A 23,548-nucleotide genomic window follows, 5' to 3' on the forward strand; every position below is an offset into this window, starting at 1 on the left:
CACACTGAACCTCAGGACCTTGTCTGGGTTATTCTCCATCTGTCCCCTCCTTTCGGGTTTAGTGCCTGCTATCCTAGAGGCTGCCGCATTCCTTGGAAGTCCCTTGACACTGCCCACTCCTTACAAATGGGCACTCTGGTGGAGTTTGCCTTCTGTTTCCTGTAGAAACCCTGCTGCCTTAGCCCCCCTCCTTTGCTGCAGAATCCACTTTATTATGGACCGTCTATTTTGGGGGTGGGGGAGGAGGCACTTTCTCCCTGGTACAGTGCATCCAGGGCATAAGCTCTGACCCTAGCCCCTACCCCCACCTGGCACGGTCCTGATCTGCCATGAGCAGGTGGTAACTTTGCCACAGCAACATTCTCCCACCAACTCCACCTTGGTGAGCTCCTGGGCGTTGGCCAAATTATCCACTGCGATGGCCAAGAACACGTTCAGGAGGGTGTCTGCAAACGTCGGAGTCAGGGAAAGCATCGCCACTTGGACCTTGATATCTGGGACTCCTGAATTCCCCCCCTTGTGCCCCCCAATCTGCTCTCCCTGAGGCCCGGGCACGTCCCCATTTCCCCACACAGAGGATACAGTTCCCAAAGAGCGTCAGCACGATGAAGTAGATGGAGAACACCATGCCGCCCTGCACACCCCCCTGAGACTTGATGCCGTCGTACATGACCTCATTCCAGTCTTCGCCCGTCAGGATCTGAAAGGGGAGGGAGAAACACACAGCCAACCCCCTCTCAACCTTGGGCCCCTCGGAGATGCAGCTGTGGAGCCGGAACCTGCCGTGTGGGCCCCTCCTTGGTCCTTGTCTCTGGGTGGGGAGGGTCTCATCTGTTTGCAAGAGGAAAGGGCTGTCCCTGCATTGAGGGGCTCTCAGCCTGTTCTAGGAAAAAGTGACCCTGCAGGAGTCACAATCTTTCTGTAACTCCATCTTCCCTGATGTGATAAGGGGATTTTGCTATAGGCTGAGTTGTACTCCCTAAATTCATACGTTGAAGCTCTAAACCCTTGTGTGATGGTATTTGGAGATGGGAGGGAATTAGGATTAGACGAAGACATGACAGTGGGGCCCTCATGAGGGGATTAGTGCCTTTATAAGAAAAGACACCAGAGAACTTGGTCTCTCTCTCTCTCTCCCTGCCATGTGAGAGAGAAGTGAGAAGGCGGCCGTCTGCAAGCCAGGAAGAGAGTCCTCACCAGGAACCAACCCTGCATGCACCCCGATTGTGGACCTCCAGCCTCCAGAACTGTGAGAAATACATTTCTCTTGCCATATATTCACTGGTACTTCTGGACTGCTGTGTCTGGGGGTGGTGATGGTGGTGGTACTGGTGACCAGAGGAAGCCTCAGGTAAAGGGACACAGGTGCTGGCAAACAGAAGTTGTGCAGATGCATATGGGAAGGGCTATGTATGTAGCATCCACACAATTGTTAAAAAATATCCAACTTCCCTCCTTTGTATTATTTCCATGAGGATAAAGTAAATGTGAAAGAACTCCCAAAACATTAATCTGTTAATGCAGGGTTTTTTAGCCTTGGTACTACTGACATTTGGGACTTCCTCCCGTCCTGTGCACTGTAGGGTGTTGACCGGCATCCTTGGCCTCTATCCATTAGATGCCAGTAACATGCCCCCACACCCCCAGCTGTGACAACCCAAAATGTTTTCAGATACTACTAGGTGACCTTGGGGGACAGACTCCCTCTTGGGCAAGAACCCTTGTGCTGAAGATATATAGATGGTGATTACTATGAATAATCATTTATGTGAGGGCTCAGAACTTTATGGATGGCTTCCCTTTCCAAGCCCCTGTCTAGGGGTCTCATTTAGAAATTACCTCTCCCCCAGGAGAAGAGAGGAGTGAAGTCACATTTTCCATAAACTCTCTGTCCCCTAAAGAGACAGAACCCACATGGAAAGGCTCTGGAAGTCCCAGCTAGGCCAGTTCCAAACCTCAGGGTATGTGCCTACATGGGTACAGAAATTGGTTTGGGGAGACCACCCAGGGTCAATCTGTTTGCCTTGGAATATGGGATCGGGGTGTCTTCCAATCTGGGGGAGGATGGTGTATTATCCATGTCTATTACTTTCTATATTCTGATGCTTTGACATATGTGGGAGGCCTTGTTGACCCTGGAGGGAGTCAGGACTAGCTAATTCTTAGAGATAGTAACCACCTTGCCTGTGAATGTGCTTTTCAAATGCAAACCAACCAATTCAGAGCCCACACTCCCAACCACCTCCACTACTGGGCTCTTACAATCAGGGCCAACCTTCTCCTGTCAGAATCAGCCCAGGGTCAGGTACCAGACAACTCAGGACAGCGCCAGGGCCTGATGAAATTATTTAAACTAGCCAATCCTAAGCCTGCTTAACGTGCCTTGCCCATTTCTTCCTGTGGAAACCACAATAAAGGCTCCTGCCCACGTTCCCCGCTCCCTCTGCCTCCTGACGAACTCTGGTGCTTCCCTGTATGTCCCTGCATTCATGGGGCTGGCTGAAGGTTGTACCTGAAATACCGTCATTATTGCTGCTGGAAAGGTGTCGAAGTTGGTAGGAGGAGTCCCTTCATCAAAATTAAACCTGCAGAGAGGACACAGACATGTTGGTCCCACCTCAGGTGTCCTGAGGGCTTGGCTCAGTACCTTGTATCCAGGGCAGTATCTCTGTCCCCTAAAAGGACACCCTGCGTGGTACCCCGGGCCCCGCCCATCTGGGTGAGTGCACTGGGCATCCAGGCCACGAGGAGGGCAGACTGTGCGATGCAGGTGGGCCTGGGTCTCTGGAGGCACTGAGCAAGGTGCCTGGGGGTGGGAGGCCCTGGGCTGGACCCCAGGGAAGCAGACGTCGGAGAATCCGCTGAGCACTCACTGTCCACCAAAGAGTTGCATTCCCAGAAGGGCAAAGACGACGATGAACAGGAAAAGGAGGAACAACAGGCTGATGATGGATTTCATGGAGTTGAGAAGAGAGACGACCAGGTTCCTGAGAGATGCCCAGTACCTGCCAACAGAGGCCAGGGTTTGGGGGGGTGGGGTGGGGGTCAGGCTGGGCCAGGGCGGCAGCAGCTAAGCCCACCTTCCCAACATGGTGGAGGTGGCCCCACCCTGGCCCCCACCCCCATTCCCATCGGGATGCCAGGGAACCCCAAAGACTTACTTTGTGACTTTGAAAATACGCAATAACCTGAGGGCTCGTAACACACTGATTCCAAAGGATGTGCCGGGTTTTATGACGGCCCAGATGACCTCAAAGATGCTTCCGATGATGACCTAGAACAGAGGACCCGGTCTTATGTCCAGGCTCCTTGCAAACGTGCCCTGGGTCTGAACCTTGCAGGAACCCAATCCAACTCCCACCCTCAAACAGAATCAGGGTGAGGGTCTCAGACCCCTCTCACCCCTTCTCTTTTTTAACTTATTAAGAGCTGATGAGCACAAAGAATTCATGAAACACATAATTACAAAGCGAATGCCCACGAAACCACCACCTATGTCGAGAAATAAGACATGTCAGCAGCCTGAAAGCCTCCAGGGACCCCTAGACATTAGCCACCTCCTTGAATTTTATGCTAACCGTTTCCTTTAACCATTTGCATTTAAAAAATTGAGGCGGAATTCACATAACATAAAATTAACCAGAAAGGTTCACTCAAAATAGGGCACAATGCAGTGGCCTTTAGTACATTCACCATGTTGTATAAACATCACCCCCCTCTAGTTCCGAAACATTTCCATCACCCCCCCAAGAAGACCCCGGACCCATTAGCAACCACTTCCCATCCCCCTCTTCCCAGCCCCTGGCAACCACTAATCTACTTCCTGTCACTGGAGATTTGCCTGTTCTGGACATTTCCTATAAATGGAATTATGTAATATGTGACCTTTTATTTTATGTCTGGCTTCTTTCGCTTATCATCATGTTTTCGAGGTCTCTGCCTTTTGAAAGCATTCAAGGTTCCTCTGTAATCCGTATAGCTTAGTTTCACCCATCTGAACTTTCATGAGCAGAATCATGCCGTATGGACTGGTTTTGTCAGTGCCTTGCTTCCTTCTGTGCAGTATTAGGTAGCTGATGGGTGTGGCTGTTTTTGCTTGCCTCTCATTGGTGCAGAGAATTTCATGATGTGGCTAGGCCACAACTTTATCAACTCTATTGCGAAGGAATATTTGGGTCGTTTGGTCTGGGACTAGCGAGGCTGCTCAGGACATTCTTGTATGTGTCTCCTGGGCATCTGTGTGAGTTTCTCTAGGATGAATCCCTAGCCGTGGAATCGCCAGGTCAATCCTACTTTCCAAAAAGGGTCCACAAATTTCCCCTCCCACTAGCAGTGGTCGAGGAGGGCTCTAGGGGCTCTGTATCCTTGCTGAAGCTGGGATTGTCCTTTCATTCCTTTTGCATTCAGCAGAGTCTCTCATATCCAGGGGTGATCCTATTTCTCTCTTTTGGATGTCCCCAGGTGTCAGCCATTCTAAGCTAGAGCTGGAGAACTGAAATCCTTAGAAACCAGACCACTTACCCCACAATCAAAACAGTTGAAGGAAGAGTGGAAGTAAGGCCGCGTCCCAAGCCCGTACATTTTTATAAACATTTCGGACATAAAGAGTCCTAAGAAAATGAATTCTGCATAGTCTAGAAGGGAGAGGGGGGAAAACAGAGGAGGTTAGATCTGTGGAGGGGAGGTTCCAGATGGTTCTGACATTCCTGTTAATTGCAACCCTGGCTGGTGGGTTCCTGGGTGCTTACTATATATTTTTTTAAAAAGTTAATTAATTAATTAAAAAAAATTTAAATTGAAGTATAGTTGATTTATAATGTTTCAGGTATACAGCAAAGTGATTTAGTTATATATACATATATATATATTCTTTTTCATATTCTTTTCCATTATGGGTTATTACAAGATATTGAATATAGTTCCCTGTGTTATACAGTAGGTCTTTGTTGTTTATTTTATGCATCTTACTATGTTTTTAAAATGAATAAATGAATGAATTAACTAACTGACTAACAGCTAACTGACTAATTGGATAACTAACAAAGTGGTTCCATGATGCCAGCATGTCATAATCTAAGAATTATGACTAAACCACTTTTATATGTCTGACTTCCAAAGGAATAAGAGAAACAGAAATCATGGCAGTGTCCTATTTGTCATCCTTGTGTTGGCGACTTAGTTGGAGGCCACAGGCAACTAACCTAAGGCATGGCTTTTCTCTGAACCTTGAAAACTCATTTACGTCCCTTGGAAATCCTGTCTTGCTGATGTCTGAAAGCCGTGAGGCAAGACAAAGCCTTTTGGTTTTTTGATGAGAAAGCATAATGGTGCAAATACCCTGGGGAGAGGTAACTCATGGTTATTGGTTTGCTCCAGCAAAGAAATGTTTAATAGCAGTCCCTTTTCTGAGACGGCTTTCTTGGTGGGGTAGGAAGTTGAGGGGTCAGGAAGGGCATGAGTAGTCACCTACTGGAGGGGAAGGAGAGGTAAGGAGGAATTCTGAGGGGAGGAAAGCATACAGAAAGGGAAGACAGAGGACCCAAACCTCCAAGAATTCCATTTTGGTCACATAGCTAACTCTGTTTGAAGGTCAAGGGTATTTGTTATATCATTCTTTTTTTTTAGTGGTGTAAGATTTTTTTCTAGTTCTTTGTGATTTCACTTTCTTTTTCTTTTTTTTTGGCTGTACCGCGCAGCTTGTGGGATCTTAGCTCCCCAATCAGGCGTTGAACCCGGGCCCTCGGCAGTGAAACCGCAGAGTCCTAACCACTGGACCACCAGGGAATTCCCTGTTATATCATTCTTTTAAGAGGTGGTTTGAACTGACTGTTAAGGTCTTTCCCACTCATTCCTGATGGAAACTTTCCCTTAGTTTTAGGACTCCAGGGAGCTCCTAGTGTCTGAGGGAAACTCTAGGGTCTCCAGGGCCCCTGAGACCAAAATGTCAGCAAGGGAAATCTGTCCATAACATCTGGTGTATTCCAAAAACCACCAGAAGAAACTCTGGGACAACTTAAGAGTTTCCAAGATACTTGTTCCCCAGTTACCATGGAAATATGATAGCTGGTGATGCACAAGACCTGAGAGAATTACTTATCTGTAGCACTAGGGGATCTGGAAGAACTTACAGGGTCATCAAATCCAATTTCCACCAAGTACAGAAGAGGAATTTGAGACCCAGAGAAACAACTACACTTCATTGATTCCAAGACACATATTTTTGTTCACATTTTGACATCTCCGAAACTGGGGTGTATCTTAAAATTGGCATGTCCTAGTTTAGATGGCAGCATTGTTTTATTTCTTAGTGGCACATAAAATAAAAATAAAAGAGTGCCTTATAATTGAAGATGTGTTTGATTGATGGACAATGGTAAGAGCTTGTCCAAGGTCACACGGAGAGTTAGGGGCAGGGCAGGCATCAAGAACCCAGGTTACCTGGTAATCAGGGCAGGGATGTACCATCAGATACAGCTTGGACTCTGGGTTCAAATCCTGGCTACATCACTAACTAGCTGTGTGACTCTGGGCAAGTTGCTTAACCTCTCTGTGTTGCAGTTTTCTCAACTGGAAATTGATAATTAAAGGACGTTTACAGACACAGAGGCCCCAGGCAGGAAGTCCCAACCCCCTGTTCCTGAACCAGGACAGACAGAGCAAGGTGATTAGTGGGGAGAATATGGGAGATTAAAAATAGGCTATCAGAGGAGGTTAAGACAAAAAGTAAATAGTCCTCATTTATAAGTGACTCCAGGGGGACTAAATGCAATTACTAAGGTTGGAACTAGGTCAGGGCTCTCGGAAGGAGAACTGGCCCCTGGGGAATGTCCTGGGGGGGGGGCGTTCAGCCAACGTGACTGGGAACAATGAGGGTTGCAAGGAGACAATGACATGGACCAGGCTCTCAGGCCTCTCTAGGCTGAAGACTCAACTTCTCCAACGGTTGTCTGGGTTAATCTGAACCAGGTCAGAAGGGTAGAGAATCTACAGACCTAAGTCAGACAAGCCAGTAGATGTAGGAGGAGGGCAACCAGCAGGAAAACAGGTTTTGGGGAGTCCTCATTCGGGGCCCATAAGCCAGAGCCAAGGTATCCACTTGCCTTCCTTACTGTCCAGCCATTACTCTTGTTGATTCCTAAGAGCTCTTTACTTTTTAAATCCTGCTCAGAGGTCTCCCCACCTTTCACTGCTTCTTTTCCCCCAACCTGGTCATCAGTTTTGATACTATCTCATATTAATTCCTGAAATCTGGGAATAGGCCCAGAAGGGCAAAGCCTTGGAAATCCTGGTACTCACTGAGGGAGCAAGATGTTTTCACACTTGTTAGAGAGTATCTTCTAGGAATGAATCCCAGACATAAGGAAGTCAAAAAGGACAGGAGATGAAAGGGGAAAGAAGCAGAAGGTTTGAAAGAAAAGGGAAGAAGCAGAGAGTCAGAAATGAGAATAGAAAATGGGTACAACACACAGGTCACTTTTTTTATCTCTAATGTGCCCCCATCTCTCAACCATAAGTTATTTGATTCCCAGAGATGCACCTAGAAATCACATGTATGTTTCTGTCTCTATCTGGCTATCTTGCAGTCTCCGACTCTCTCTGTCTCTCTTCCAATGCACCCCTATGTGGCTTTCTTAGAAAGTGATCATGGAAGTCTCTGGTGGCCTAAAGTCCAGCGTCCAGCTCAGGCCCAAAGAAATAGGGTTCTGTCATGGTTGCAGTGGCAACATCAGCCCCAAGTTGAGTGGTAGACATGGCCAAATGAAAGGACAAAGTCAATGAGGACCAAAGAAGGAACACATACCATCAGAGAAAGAGAACTGGAAAAAGGGTGTGAGGAAGGGATCAGGGAGCCAGTGGGGGTGGGGCCAGGAGGTACTCACAGAGGAAGTCGGAGAGCCACTCGGGCTGGTTGTAATGAACGATAGCGACACACAGCGTGTTGAGGGCTACCAGACTGAGCACAGTCCAGTAGAAGGCCTGAGTTTTGACCATGCGGCGGATGTAGAAACGCATCCTCCTCTCCTTTTTGTGAAAAAAGGTTGAGTTCTCCAGCTTGGCACTTTTAATGCTGGCTCGGGCGAAGGGAGACCCTGCCAGGGAAAGGATGGAGAATGTCAAGGTGTTCCTGCAGAGGAAATTAGCCAATGCATGGCCCAGGCACGGATTGCGGCCAGGGAATCCATTCGCCTCCCAAGCAAGGAAGCCCCTGGGAACCATCATGACCTATGGGCTTAGCTTTCCAGAGATGGAGCTTATGAGAAGGGGATGCCCCTGAAAATAACAGTATTGGAAATAACCAATGATTGCTCAGGATGTCAACGGGGAGGCTGATGGCTCTTCATCGCTGGAGCCAACTTTCTGTATCTTCCTCTTCTGGCCATGTCTGATGACTCTGGGGGGGTCATGCCACAGGGTGGGATAAGGTAGACGCCTCTGCTCAGGACTCCCAGTGCAGAGGCAGGTAGCAGAACTCCATGGACCATACTTGGAAAGCCTCCAGGAGGAGGTGTGGATAGGATCCTAGTTTTCCATGGATATGTCACTTTAGAAATAATCACCAAAGAATGAGCCAGCTGTGCCCACTGCCTACGTATATTTTTGCTCCTAAGCATTTACAAGGTACCTACTGTGCCAGGCTCTGTCCCAGGTGTTCCAGATACACGTTAACAGAGTCCTGCACTCTTGGGACTGATACTCCAGCGGGGGAGACGGAGAGCAAGCATACTATAATCAATAGTAAATTAATAGTGTGATGGGGGACTTCCCTGGTGGTCCAGTGGCTAAGGCTCCACACTCCCAATGCAGGGGGCCCGGCTATGTTCCCTGATCAGGGAACCAGATCCCACATGCTGCAACTAGGAGTTCACATGCCACAACTAAAGATCCTGCGTGCTGCAAATAAGACCTGGCACAGCCAAATAAATAAATAAATATTAAAAAAATAGTGTGATGGAAGGTGAAAGGTGCTTTGGAAAAAAGAGAAAGTAGAGCAAAATAAGGGGACTGGGGCCCCCAGGAGGGACCACTGGGCAGGCGGCAGTACTAAATCAAGTGGTTAAGGTGAAGGGGTTGGCCTGAGTTACCTTAGTATCTTAGGTACCTTATGCAGAGGAGATAGCAAGTGCAAAGGCCCTGAGGCAGGAATGTGCCTGCCTGACATACTGTGGGAGCAGCATAAAGAGAACAGTGTGGCTGGAGTGGAGTGGTTCAGGTGGGAAAAGGGAAGAGGTGAGGGCAGGGAGGAGACTGGGCAGATTGTGAAGGGCCTTGGGGGCTGTGGGGAGAACTTGGGCTTCTGTTTTGAGCGAGGTGGGAGCCATGGAGGGTTTGAGCAGAGGAGGGACGTGAGCTGACTGGGGTTCACAGGTGCCTCCTGGCTGCTGTGGGGGGCAAAGACTGTGGAAGGCAAGGGCAGGAGCAGGGAGGAGGTGACTGCTCTAGTCCAGGCAAATGATAATGGGGCTACCACTCCATAGTGGCTGAGAAGGAAGAAGAGTGGGCAGATTTGGGATGTATTGTTTAAGGTAGATTTCGACATTTGCTGATGGACCAAGTGTGGGTGGAAGAGAGAGGGAGAAGCCAAGGTTTTTGGCCTGAGCCCCGGGAGGGATAGGAGGGAGGTTCAGAGCTCAGTTTTGGATAGATTGATTTTACCTTCTAAAATACCTCCTCTTGTGGGACTTCCCTGGTGGCGCAGTGGAAAAGAATCCGCCTGCCAATGCAGGGGACACAGGTTCGAGCCCTGGTCTGGGAAGATCCCACATGCCGCGGAGCAACTAAGCCCGTGCGCCACAATTACTGAAGCCCGTGTGCCCAGAGCCCGTGCTCCGCAACAAGAGAAGCCACCGCGATGAGAAGCCCGCACACCACAACGAAGAGCAGCCCCTGCTCGCTGCAACTAGAGAAAGCCCGCGCGCAGCAACGAAGACCCAACACAGCCAAAAATAAATTAAAAAAAAAATCAAAACTTCCTCTTGAAAATCTTCCATTGCATTCATTTGTTTATTGTTCTTCATTGGTTCATTCATTCTTTCATTTATTCATTAGTGTGCTCATTCGTTCATTTATTTGTGCATTCATTCATTCGTTCACTCATTGGTATGTCATTCATTCATTTATTCTTTCTTTCATCATTTGTCCATTCATTAGTGCATCCATGAATTCACCAATTTGTTGCTTCATTCATCATTTATTCACACATTCATTCATCCATCCACCCATCCATTATTCATTCGTTCATTCATCCATCCATCCATTCATTCATTTGTTCATTTATACGTTCATCTATCAAGCACTTCATCAACCTCATCACACCAGCCAGGCATGGGACACGTAAAACATCTCTCAGGATGCCACTTCCTATTAGCAGAATTCTAAACAGAGGCTGGGAGTTGGCACCCCAGGGGCCATACTGGTTCATCCTGGGTTTGTGAAATTTAAAATTACTGGTCTACATTTAAAAACTGGGAGATTTTCCATAAAAGTATGGATTTCAGCTTCTCATGAATGAAAATAACAGCTGACATGTTTTGAACATTTAGAAGGCACTGCGGGGGATGCATTTTACACAGTAAGCTCCTCGTCACAACCTTAGGAAGTAGGGACCGTCATTAACACCATTTTACACCCTGAGCAAACAGAGACTGAGGGGAGTCCAGTAACTGGCTAAGAAGTGTTGCGTTAGTTCAGAGCCTGTGCTCTCGGCCACCATGCTGCACTCACTCCTGGAACATGTGGCCGTGAGGAAGGGACCACATTCCTGCCCAGCAGCAGTTGGCCGGGTCCAGTGGCTGGATCCTCCCCTCATGTCCATCACCTGACTGACCCCATGGGCACTGGGAACCCTAGGGTGGCTCTTCACACCCCTCCCCAGTTGGGACATTTCTAGTCCTTATGGCTCCCAAAGATGTGCCCAGACCCACAGGCATCCACAAGCCTTGGCAATCACACCAGGCAGGAGGTCCCTTACCCCAGCTCCTGCTGGAGCCACATGGAAACCCGGCTCCATCGCCAACAGGCGAGTGACCTTGGGCAGATGACCTCGGACAAGTCACCTTGCATCCTGGGACTCCAGTGCCTTCCACCTCACAGGGCCGTTGGGAGAAATCAATGAGTTAATATCCCCTAGCATGACGCTGACACATCATGCTTATTGGTAAGATTAAAATCTCTTACTACAACCCTAAGAGCTGAAATCAAGACCCGTTCACATACCAACGCCTGGAGGAAGTCTTTCCTGATCACAGGGCCTGGAGACACATCCCACAATAGGCATCCCACTCAACAGGAATGGAGAGGAAAGTGAATATTAACTAAACACCTATTGCATGCCAGGCCGTGTGCCAGCTCTGTACTGTCTCCTCTATTTATTGCATTTCGTACTTGCTCTGACCCATGCTCCCTTTTTCTATACACTCTTGTCTATACTTTTCCTCTGTGGTCTGGAACTGTAATTGCAGGCAATCCTTAGATTTAAAAAATAATTTTAATAAGCTATTTTATGAAACCCCATATATCTAAGATATCAATTTCAATGTGGAATCGATATAGAAATATATTAAAGAGATATTTTACACTCTTTTTTTTTTTTGTACTATGTATTCCAAATCTAATGTGTTAGCATGAAGCACATTTCAGTTCAGATCAGCTACATTCAAGGAGTCAAGAGCCAGAGGCGACCAGTCCTAGTCAGGAATGTTCCACGGTGAGGACAGCAGTATGGCACTACCAAGGCTGAATCTTGGGATTTGGGGCAATTTATAGGCTCTTCAATTTCTCTGTTTAAATTGAAGTAGGTGCTTCCCAAATTGTGGGTTGAACTGTCCTTCAAAGAGATGTGTGGAAGTCCCTAACCCCTGGTACCCGTGAATATGACTTTAGTTGGAAATAGGGTCTTTGGAGATGACATCAAGTTAAGATGAGGTCAGACTCGATTGGAGTGAGCCCTAGATCCAATGACTGGTATCCTTATAAGAGGAGAAGAGACACGGAGACACACAGGAAAAGACCATGTGACGACAGAGGCAGAAATTGGAGGCAAGTAAGAGCCAAAGAGAGCCCAGGATTGCCGACAACACCAGAAGCGGAGAGAAAAGCGTGGGGGCAGATTCTCCCCTAAAGTCTTCAGAGGCAGCACGGCCCTGCCAACATCTTGATCTCCGTTTGGACTTCTGGCCTCCAGAGCTGTGAGAGAATACACTTCTGTTGTTTTAAGCCACCCAGTTCGTGGTACTCTGTGACAGCAGCCCTAGCAAACGAATACAGCCCACACTGAGCTTATACCCTTAAAACCATCTAAATGGAATCTGATTTTCCTAAAGAACCTGTGTTGTGATGGCAGATTCCATCCATGGCTCAGTTTTTCCTAACAATGACTCAAGGTCCATATTTCAACAGTCAGTTGATCAACTCTACACGAGACCGTTTTGTAATGTGTTTATCAAATGAGCTGACAGCACAGTAGAATCATCAGTTACATAAAGCTGCATTTACTAGGGTACAACATGAGGGCAAATGTTACACAGTTCCTGCCTGACTTTGAAACACATTATTATTATTATTATCATTTTACGTAAATAAATAAAGGTAGAGGCATTTCCTTGTCAGAACCCTGGAATTTCAGAGGTCTCTTTCAGGATTGTTTAGGAAGCCCCTGCTAGCATAGGGGCCCCTTCCTGCGGGTTTTTGATCTACCAGGCAAGGGAGCTGGCTTTAGCTGGGTTTGCCTGGAGCAAACCTGTCCTGGGAGAACAAGCCACCGGCCTGTGTCTTGGATCCATCTACAAAGTTGAAAGTCACCTTCTTTCTTAACAGAGGTGCTATGGGACAGTGTTGGCACTTATTCAGTGTGACAGCTTTCAACTTCGGTTTATCATCTTCCTTTTATCACACATTTATCAAATGTCAGCCTTGAATCTGGGTTCTCCAAGTAGCAAGTTTTCTTATGTCAGCCGCAAATTCGAGCCCCAGGGTCTCCCACAGACAAACCCTCTGTGAATCTATCATGGCTTCCTGGATCATCCCCACTCCCCCCCGCGTTAGGAGCTGAACCGTGTCCCACAGATTCATATGTTGAAGTTCTAACCAACCCCCACCCTGCCCCCGGGATCTCAGAATGTGACTGTATTTGGAGAGAGGGCCTTTCAAGAGGTAATTAAATTAAAATGAGATCATTAGGGTGGGCCTCAATCCTCTATGACTGGCGTCCTTATAAGAAGAGGAGATCAGGACACAGACACACATGGAGGAAAGACCACACACATGGAGGAAAGACCACGTGAAGATACAGAGGAAAACAACCATCTATGAACCAAGGAGAAAGGCCACACCAGAAACCAACCCTGCCAACACCTTGATCTTGGACTTCCAGCCTCCAGGACTATGAGAAAGTAAGTTTGAGAAAGTATGAGAAAGTAAGTTTCTGTTTTGAAAAAAGAAGTCACCCAGTCTGTGCTATTTTATTATGGTGAACTTCTGTGAGGTCACTCCCTCACTTCTGTGAGGTCACTCCTGCCTAGCTGGCACACGTATTATGGTGAACGCAGTGAACTAATAACACTCTCCCCATCGCACGTGAAGCCCAGTTAAAAAACACCTCCTTCACGAAGCTTTCTTTGCTTTTCCACCAGACAAATTCCTTCCTGCCTTGTATAGCTATTAGACTCCTTATAATTAGTCTCTGTTGCTTTTAAGTAACTTTAAACTTACCTAATTATTTTTCTGATTTCAAAAGTAATGCCTGTCACTAATCCATCCATTCCAGGAACAATGTCATGGAGAAAGTGAAAATCCTTTGCAATCCCTCCAGTTTCTACATCTTTAAGTACCTCTCACACTTGTTAATTTTGTTTTAAAAATGGGACCACACATTTTACATTTTGTTGTACAACTTGCTTTTTTTCACCAAAAAATATATTTCAGACATCTTTCCATGCCATAGCAACTCCATTCTTTTTCCTGGCAGCAGAGTATTCAATTGTATATAAATACTATAATTACTTTAACCATCTCCCTATTTGGGGGCACACGGGTTGTTTCTGGTTTTTACTTTTTTGAGTACCAGAAAACAGTGCTGCTGAGAAGAGGTTGGTACATAGATCTTTTGCATATGTGAAGAAATGTTTTGAAGCAGAAATTCTAGGTCAAAGAATATAAACATCAATAATTAAATAATGCCAAACCATACATCACAAACACTGCAACCTACATTCCTGACAATGGCATATGGCTATGCCCACTTCTCCTCATCGTTGGCAACACTGGGTGGTATCACTTTTTCATCTTTTTTAGAAGGACTGATGAAAAATAATATCTCCCTGTTAATTAAGAACAGGTACCCAATCTTATCCATAGAGGAGATCTTGGGTACCCTATTTTTTTCAGTGCCTGACATTTAATAAATGTGGTATAGACAAAAAATATTTGCCTATCAAAATATAACAAAACATATTAGAAGAATGGAAGCAACCTAAAGGGGAAAAGATGTTGGACAGATGTAATGGATCAAATTCACAGAGCATTGATGGGGCATTCCAATGCCTGAATTTGCTGGAAGGAGAGAAACAGATGTATCCACAAGTGGAAATAGGACTTGTTCATCATTACGAGGAAAAGAGTGTGTGGGCTAGAAATTAAAAATGCAAATGAAAACAAGCTTTAAGGTATCATTACAAACCGACTTATCTGGGAAAGGAAATTAAACGGGTAATAGGCAATGGCCGGTGTGGGAGAATCCGTGAGTGTCTGAATGCTTGGCAGGTTTATAAATGGGTTCAGTGTTTTTGAAACTCAGAATGGCTCTGTGAATAATGAGTTGAAAACCTGTTAACATCTTTGATCCTATAATTATCCCCAAGGAAATCCACCCAAAGGGTGGGGGGAGTCATTGTACGTAAATGTTCCCAGCAGTGCTCCTCGTAAGGGCAAAAATTGGAAACAACTCAAACACCATATAATAAAGCCACGCTGAGCAAACCATAGTATAGCCACCCTCTGGAGTGTGGGACAGTGACGGAAATCATTTTGAAACTCAGCAGTAAGCTTATAAGCTAGAAGTGAATGAGAAAAGCAGAGTATGAAGTAGTTGGTTCTTGGGGATTAGAAACACGCGTATATTTTTATTTTTATTTTTTGGCCGTGCCTCAAGGCTTGTGGGATCTTAGCTCCCCGACCGAAGATCGAACCCGTGCACCCTGCAGTGGAAGCGCCGAGTCCTAACCACTGCACCGCCAGGGAAGTCCCAGAAACAGGTGTATATTTTGAATTCCCTCCTCCCTCCCTCCTTCTCTCATCCTTGCCTCTATGCTCCATATACCCCATCAGCCTTAATGCCTTCCCCGCTCAGAGTCTTGTCTTATTTCCTCTGCCTGGAAGCTCCCCCACCCACTCTTCATAACTGGAATTTTTATTTTATTTTATTTTTGCTGTACTCATGCAGCTCTCGGGATCTTCGTTCCTGCACCAAGGATTGAACCCATACCCTGGGCAGTGAAAGCGCAGAGTCCTAACCACTGGACTGCCAGGGAATTCCCTTCATAATCGGAATTTTAAAAAACCCATTTCAAAAGATAGTAGAGTCTCCTTGGGAAAGATCGAAAGCAACACAGTCTCAAACAAGAGGGGTGACAAGGAAAGAAGTCAATGTCCTCTCCCACCTCAAACGCTGCCCTTGGAGATAACCAACAGCAACAGCCTGAGCACAGCCTTCTCTCTGCTGTCACTGCCATGGTGAACTCCTACCCACCCTTCAGTTCTCATTGTCAGTGTCACCTCCTCTGAGAAGCCCTCCCTGACCACACTCCACTCTTCCAGAGCAGGCTGAGCGCGGGGCATCTCCTCTGAAGCGCTGTTATCATGACAGGTTTATTTGTGTAATGACCTGTTTAATATCTATTTTCTGCCCTGGACGGCAAGATCCACATGGGTGGGGATTTGGTCTCTGTCTTGTTCACAACTGGGCACCTAATAAATGTAGCCCCTCAATGAGAACTAATGAACAATAATAATATTATTCATAAATAATTAATGGATAATAATATTAGCCAATATCATGGGGACCTTATTCTCTGCCACATGTTGTTCTAAATGCTCCATGTGGATTATTCTTCTTCTTCTTTTGGCCGCGCCACGCGGCATGTGGGATCTTAGTTCCCCGACCGGGGACGGAACCTGTGCTCCCTGCAGTGGAAGCGCGGAGTCTTAACCACGGGACTGTCAGGGGGAGTCCCTATATGTAGATTACTTAGTTTTATTTCTCCTCCCAATAATATGCAAAGACGTGCTCTGTTGTTATTCTCATAATCATGTCATCTGCCCCCGGACACAGGTGGGAAGAAGCAGAATCAAGACCCAGATCTAGGCAGCCCGGTGCCCCAAGCTCTCACACTCCATCTCAAGGGCGATCAGTAATAAACGACTGCCAGGCGGCAGCAGGAGGACTTACCCACGGAGGCAATATCGGCCAGCTGGTCCTCAGCTTCCTCGGGGTTGAGCAGGTCTGTCTTGCTTTTCTTTATGGTGGCTCTCCGCAGAGCTCCAACAATGGAAACATGGCAAGAGAAAAAGACGTTACCCTTTTTGCCACAAAAATGACATCGACTGAGTGTGTCCTTGGGTGCTGGGCTCTACCAGGGACTTTCTATGTGTGGTTGGATCTTACCCGCGTGGCGGTCTGGTTTGGTGGAAAGTAAGAGCGTGCGCATTTCACAGATGTGGAGACAGAGGCTTAGGGAGGGTACGTGACTTTGCCCAAGGGGTAAAAATGAGAACCAAGTCCCGTTCAGTGTGACTCGAAGTCTGGGCTCTCAGCTATCATTTTCCCTCTAGGAGCCCTGGGATTGGATATGTAGTGACTCCTATGAAAACAGCCCACCCCTTACCCTTTAGCACACTTGCTAGGTGGGCTGGGACTGTGGAAGCCCTTCCTCATTATTTAGGTTCTCCACCCCCAAGAGCTCGCCAGGGGACAGTGAGTACAGGCATATACTTCCAATAAAGTGATTCAGACACCCCCAAGGGTAATCTCTTTCCCTCCCCACAAAATCCATTTTGTAACCTACTGGGATAGGGCCCCAGCTCCTTTCCTTCCTTTTCACTCCTGGTCTCTTCAATCCAAAGTCATTGCTCTGTCTAGACAACTTTCTAACATGTGAGACAACTGTCCTTAATAGTAAGCTGGATTCTTGGTGAAATTATTATTATTATTATTATTTTTTTGCAGTACACAGGCCTATCACTGTTGTGGCCTCTCCCGTTGCGGAGCACAGGCTCTGGACGCGCAGGCTCAGCGGCCATGGCTCACGGGCCCAGCCGCTCCGCGGCACATGGGATCTTCCCGGACTGGGGCACGAACCCGTGTCCCCTGCATTGGCAGGCGGACTCTCAACCACTGCGCCACCAGGGAAGCCCTGAAATTATTATTATTATTTTTTTAATTTAATTCATTTTATTTTTGGCTGTGCTGTGTGGCTTGCGGGATCCTAGTTCCCCAACCACGGATTGAACCCGGGCCACTGCAGTGAAAGCGCCAAGTCCTAACCACTGGACTGCCAGGGAATTCCCATTGGTGAAATTATTATTATTTATTTTACTTAGTGAACACAAGTGGGGCTGACCCCGAGCCAGACGCTGTCCTATGCATTCTATTTGCAATGATTAATATAATCCTCATAAACGATCAGCTAAGGTAGGTATGATTATTATCATGCCCATTTGACAGATGGGGAAAATGGAGGCACAAAGCAGAGGTAGCTGGGCACATGGTCAAAGCAGAAAGGGCAGGCAAGAAAGGGAAACCCCGTGTTAAGGTCCTGAAATTCCTCGAGGAAGCAGATTCCCACCATTCCCGTTATCTTCCTGAGCCTGACCTGGTCTTGTGCTTGTTCTTGGCATACCTGGGCCCTGAACATCCATTCCCTGGAAGCCCCTCAGAATGGAGTAGCCTGTCCCCCCAGCCTCGGCTCCTCCTGTGTCCCCTGGGACCCACCCCCACCCCTGGAGCCAGGTTCAGAGCAGTTACCATCAAAGGGATGCCTCTGCTCCCCGTCGGTCTCATCCTCGGCGAGGATCACCTCTTCTGAAGAGGAAGAGCACATAGTTAAGCTCCAGCGTCTGGAGGACTCTCCTGGGGATGGGTTCCCTTGGACCAGGAAGGAGAAGGGTCCTCGTGGCCATTCTACTCTCCCCTTGCTGAGTGACAACTCAATCAGCCAGAAATGTGCTGCTCACTTGCTTCTGACTCCCAGCCCCACTTCAACGATGGTCCTAAAGCCAACATCATCCCTACCTCCTTCAAAATAAAAACCAACCTCCTTACCATAGCCTATAAGATCTTGCCTGATTTGGCCCCCATCATCTCTCTGTCCTCCTTTTCTCCCACTCTCCACCTCACGCTGCTCCAGCCACACACAGCTTCCCTGCTATGACTCAACTCTACTCCTACCCCTGGGCCTTTGCACTTGCTGTTCCCTCTGCCTGGAAAGCTCTTCCCCTAGACATCCACATGGCTTCCTTTTTCACTTCCTTCAGGTCTCGGCTCAGAGGTCACCTCCTCAGAGAGACCCCCTCTGATCACCCTTCCTTCTCTGACTGTTTTCTGCCTCCTACTCCGTTTTATTTTTCCTCTCAGCATTTGGCAACATCCAACATTATATGTATTTGGTTATTTTCTCCTCTCTCACTAGACTATCAGAGTCCTGCAGGCAGAGACCAAATCTCAGTGCCTAGAGCAGTGCCTGGCACACAGCAGGTGTCCCATAAGTGTTTAACTAGCTGAACAAATAAACATGGACCTACTGTATGGGAGGCACTGCTCTTCTTAGGTTGACTTAGCTGGGATTACCTTAGAGACTCCTCAAACAGCCTTATGAGGTAGGTACTATCATTATCTCTGTTTAACAGGCAGGGAAACTGAGGCACAGGGAGGTGCGCTGCATTGCTAGGAGGTGGCAGAGTTGGGATCTAACCCAATGTCTGATTTTAAAGCTCTTAAGTGTTATGTATGTCATATCCTGGCTTCATCCCGCTGGATTCCTGTTGCTAAAAACGGGAACTAGCAGTCCAGATCCTCTTTCTCCTCCCATCATGACCCTTCCCTCATCCATCTCCAAACTGCACGCATGACTCTCTGTGTGCTCCGTGGCCTGGGATTTCAATTCCTGAGCCCCAGGATGAAAGGGCCTCACCTGCTTTCGAGATCCACTCCATGTACCCATTGAGTTCTCGTTCAATCTGCTGCTGTCGCCTCAGCTTCAAAAAAGCCCGCCGGTTCTCTACCCGCTCCCTTTCTTTGGCAAACTCCCTGAAGAAGCACAGAAGAGTCAGGTCTGGCCGTTTTAGAAATTTTAGGGAGTCTCTGTGTGTGTATGTTTGGGGATTCAGAATCCCTGGAGGGCAGTGCCTTTCAACAAGAGGAATCAGGTCTTCTGACAGAAGATCAGAATATTACAGGAGTGGGTATTTCTGCCAGCTTCCCACATGTCCCAACAACGGCACCCAGTTAGAGAAAAACAAAACAAAACCGTAAACCATGCCATGCCAACCACTGCTGGCTACATACCCCATTCTCATTCTCTGTACTCCTGGCTAAAGAATAGTTGCGTCCCTCTCTTAAATTACGTAAATGACACATGAGCTGAAGATTTCTGCAGCAGCCTCACTTCTGTGATATAGGACTTTTCCAGTTTCCCTTCTTCCTCTTCCTGTCTGGAATGTGAGATGCCTATCTTGTGAGCATGAAGCAGCTATCCTGAGACCATGAAGCATCCATGAGACTGGAAGTCTCCAAAAGGATGTCAGAGTGGAAAGCTAGAAGACGCTGGGGTCCATCATGGCACCATGGAGCCACCAAACCAGTCCCCAGACTTCTTGTAGTGAGAAAAATGAAACTCACTTACGGTTAAGCCAGAAAAACAATCTTGGGGGTAGGGGACAATGTGTGTCATGAAAATGCATCGTTGATTGTATGCTACGATTTTATATTTGGAAAATAGGGGAGGGGGGAAACCCAACCTATTGTTTCTTTAACACAGTGTAAATTATAGAAATTAAAGCTCTATAGACTTTTCTTGTGTTTTGGGTTGTGGGCCTGAAAATTTTGAGAAAACCTTCCAAGTGAGAGGTCTAAATTACAAAGAGGCTTCCCGCCCCCTGGGTGGAGGTAGCTCAGTGCCAGCAGCAAAGCTTGGTGAGTGAAGGCTGGGCTGGATTTCACCTCCCATGAGTCCCTTCACTGGGTGCCTCCAGCAGTGCACAACTTATGCACCTGTACATGGCTTGCTGATAACTGTCTAATAACCCAAAGCAATAGAAGAGGCCTATTCTCTGCCTGGAGAATGATGGCCTCTTCCTGGGAAAAAGATGGTGAGGGGGAGTGGGATGGGGGGAGTAGCAGAGACTTACCCAGACAGCACACCCAGCACGAGGTTCAGCATAAAAAAGGAGCCGATGATGATGAGGGGGATGAAGTACAACCAGTTCCAAGTGTTCCCTGAGGCATCGTTGCTCTATGGGGGGGGGGTGAGGAAGGAAAGCAGGTGAGCACTGAGTGGGACTCAGGTATGACCTGACAGGTGAAGGAAGGGGGAACTCTTGTTCTCCTGGGACTCTGTCCTCGAATGTCCTTGGCCTGTGGAGTCCTAGAGCTCTGGTAGCCCAGAGAGGGAGAGAGAGCACAGGATCAACCAGTGGGGGAGACTCCAGAGGTACCACTAGAAGGACAAAGCCCCCTCCTAATCATGTCGTCCTCACAGGACCAGAAACCAGCATGAAACTCAGGAGGACTCCACAGATCAAACTCCAGGAGGAGAAGGTAAAAAAGCTCATTGAAATGTAGAAATGAACCCCCAGTTCCCTCCCTTCTCCCCCAAACAGTCATGATGGCAGGGTCTGATAATCAGGTTAAGTCACCAAGCCAGACGGCAGGGCCGTGAACCTTTTCCTTAAGTGTCTCCCTCCTCTATTGCCTGCAGCCTCAATGTCAACCACAGAAAAATTCCCAGAAATGCCCAGATCAATTTTCAAGGGGAAGAAGTCCACAAATAGAACATTCTTCTCTGGGAGAACAGAACACTGTGCCAATAAGTGAGAGGAGGGGAAGAAAATCAAGAATAGAGAAAGAAAGAAAGAAAAAAAAACCCCAGCACTTAAAGAGTACTTATTTGTGCTGGACACTCCTCTAAGCATATTACCTACATTGGCTTATTTACTCGTTTAATTCCCATGATGTCCCTATGTTATTGTCATGCACTGAGGAAACAGGCCCAGAAAGACAAAATTGCCAGCATGAGGTCACAGAGCTAGACAGTGGTGGACATGGGATTTGAACCAGGGGGCCAGGACCCAGAGCCTGTGGACTTAATCTCTGTGCTGGGGAAGGCTTCTGGTGGTTCATCAGCTCTATGGCATCTGGGGAAGGGGGGGGGGGGGGGGGGGGGGGGGCAAATGTGGCTTTAAAAGCTCACCTTTAAAAGCACTTTCAGTGCTACCGCTGCCCTGCAGAAAGGCTGAAATGAGAACAACTGACACTGGTGCTGTGAATCTGTGGAGGAACTGGAACTGTCTCATGCTGCCAATGGGAGGGTAACATGGTGTATGAGTTTCTTGTGGCTGCTGTAATAAAGAACCACCAAGTGGGTGGCTTAAAACAACAGAAATTTATTGGTTCGCAGTTCTGGAGGCTAGAAATCCAAGATCAGGGTAGCAGCAGTGTTGGTTCCTTCCAGAGGCTCTGAGGGAGAATATGCCTCTCCCCTGGTATCTGGGGGTTTGCTGACAATCTTTGGTGGTTCTTTGGCTTGTAGGTGCATCACCCTGGTTTCTGCCTTCATCAACACATGACTTTCTTCCTGAGTGCATGTCTTTCTCTGTGTCCAAATTTCCCCTTTCTATAGGGACACCAGTCATATTGGATTAGGGCCCATCCTAATGACCTTATCTTAACTAATTACTCCTGCAATGATCCCATTTCCAAATAAAGTCACATTCTGAGGTACTAGGAGTTAGGGCTTCAACATGTGCATTTTGGAAGGGACACAATTCAATCCATAATACATGGTACAACCACTTTGAAAAATGGGTTGGGAATTTCTACTAAAATTAAATCATGCACCTTCACTATGTCATGAACATTACATTCTGGGGATGTTATCCAACAGAAATGTGAACCTGTGTATGCCAAAGACATATGCAAGAATGTTCATAGTGGTGATCTTCATAACAGTTTCAAACTGGAAACAAACTGAACCCTTCTCAACAGGAGGGAAGATAAATGGAATGTTGTGCAATGAACGACTGCCATCCACCACATGAAACTTTACAGACTTGGCATCAAGCAAAAGAAGCCAGACAGAAAAGAGCATATATGTAAGATTCCATTCATGCAAAATACAAAAAACAGGCAAATGAGTTGATGATGTTTCAGGTCCAGATGGAGTATCCTTTGGGGAGGGTAGTGACTCTGGAGGGAACATGAGGGGGACCTTCTGGGGCTGAGAAGGTTCTGTTTCCTGATCGATCTGGGTGCTGGTTACACATGTGTGTTCAGTTTGTAAAAATTCATCAGATGTGATCTGTGAAGTGTCCTATATGTGTATTTTACTTGAACCAAGAAAAAGTTTTTTGTTTTTGTTTTTAAAGAAAGTCAACTTTACCTTAAAAAGCAAGGAAATTCTGACACATGCTACAACATGGATGAACCTTGAGGACATTATGCTAAATGAAATAAGCCAGACACAAAAGGACGAAAACTGTATGATTCCACTTATATGAGGTTCCCAGAGTTGTCAAGTTCACAGAGACAGAAAGTAGAATGGTGGGCAGGGGCTGGGGGAGGGGGACGGAGGGTTAGTGTTTAACGGGGACAGAGTTACAGTTTTGCAAGATGAAAAAGTTCTGGAGATGGATGGTGGTGACAGCTGCACAACAAAGTGAATGCACTTAATGCCAATGAACTGGACAGCTAAAAATGGTTTAGATGGTAAATGTTAGGTTATGTTTATTTTACCACAATAATTAAAAAAAAAGAAAACAAACCAACCCAAAAAGCCAACTTCCATGATGGACACAGACAGGTTCAGGGGACAATGAATATGCCAGTCCCCTGCTCACACCCTTGTTCTAACAGAGTTCCAATGCTTTGCTTCTTGGAGGTTCTGGAAGAAAGAAAAGGGTCAGCAGAACAGGGGTGGACAGAAGGCAGGACCGGCTTTGTGTGTTCCCCTCTGATGCTGCTGCTGTGGCTGAGACCTTTTCGCTACCATTTCTTAGGGCTAACTATAGCCCAGGGAAAGCCTGCACCGGCCAACAGAAGAAAAAAGTCTGGCTATCTCAGGAAGCAGGTTTGGGATGGAGACGGAGCAGTGGGTGGGTGGGGGAAGAGGGGCAGGACTGAACGGGGAGAAATGGCTGAGGCCCTTGGTACCAAGGCAGCCCCTCCACCCCAGGATCTGCCCACACCCCAGCTCCCTGATATGCTTAGAACCACCTGGCCCCATGATGCTGCCCGGCATAAAAGACACTCACAGTGCCAGGTCCTCAGCCTACTTGAGCTCAT

The 23,548-nt window shown here is 47.1% G+C and overlaps 1 protein-coding gene across 1 annotated transcript in view; it reads right to left on the reverse strand.

Annotated features, from left to right (window-relative positions):
- The window catches only part of CACNA1A (calcium voltage-gated channel subunit alpha1 A), a 126,756-nt gene that overhangs the window by 84,210 nt on the left and 18,998 nt on the right, over nucleotides 1-23,548 (reverse strand). The window contains exons 3-13 of the mRNA XM_027085850.1: nucleotides 20,398-20,501; nucleotides 19,182-19,297; nucleotides 18,017-18,073; nucleotides 16,442-16,615; nucleotides 7,881-8,090; nucleotides 4,522-4,634; nucleotides 3,162-3,274; nucleotides 2,874-3,005; nucleotides 2,513-2,585; nucleotides 583-700; nucleotides 379-446 (exon numbers count right to left, since the gene is read on the reverse strand). Coding sequence (XP_026941651.1) covers nucleotides 379-446; nucleotides 583-700; nucleotides 2,513-2,585; nucleotides 2,874-3,005; nucleotides 3,162-3,274; nucleotides 4,522-4,634; nucleotides 7,881-8,090; nucleotides 16,442-16,615; nucleotides 18,017-18,073; nucleotides 19,182-19,297; nucleotides 20,398-20,501 — 1,278 coding nt within the window. The remainder of the gene's footprint in view (nucleotides 1-378; nucleotides 447-582; nucleotides 701-2,512; nucleotides 2,586-2,873; nucleotides 3,006-3,161; nucleotides 3,275-4,521; nucleotides 4,635-7,880; nucleotides 8,091-16,441; nucleotides 16,616-18,016; nucleotides 18,074-19,181; nucleotides 19,298-20,397; nucleotides 20,502-23,548) is intronic.

Source organism: Aethalodelphis obliquidens, unplaced genomic scaffold (genome assembly GCF_003676395.1).
Source record: "Aethalodelphis obliquidens isolate GAN/ISIS:26980383/991018 unplaced genomic scaffold, ASM367639v1 scaffold53, whole genome shotgun sequence".
NCBI lineage: Eukaryota > Metazoa > Chordata > Mammalia > Artiodactyla > Delphinidae > Aethalodelphis > Aethalodelphis obliquidens.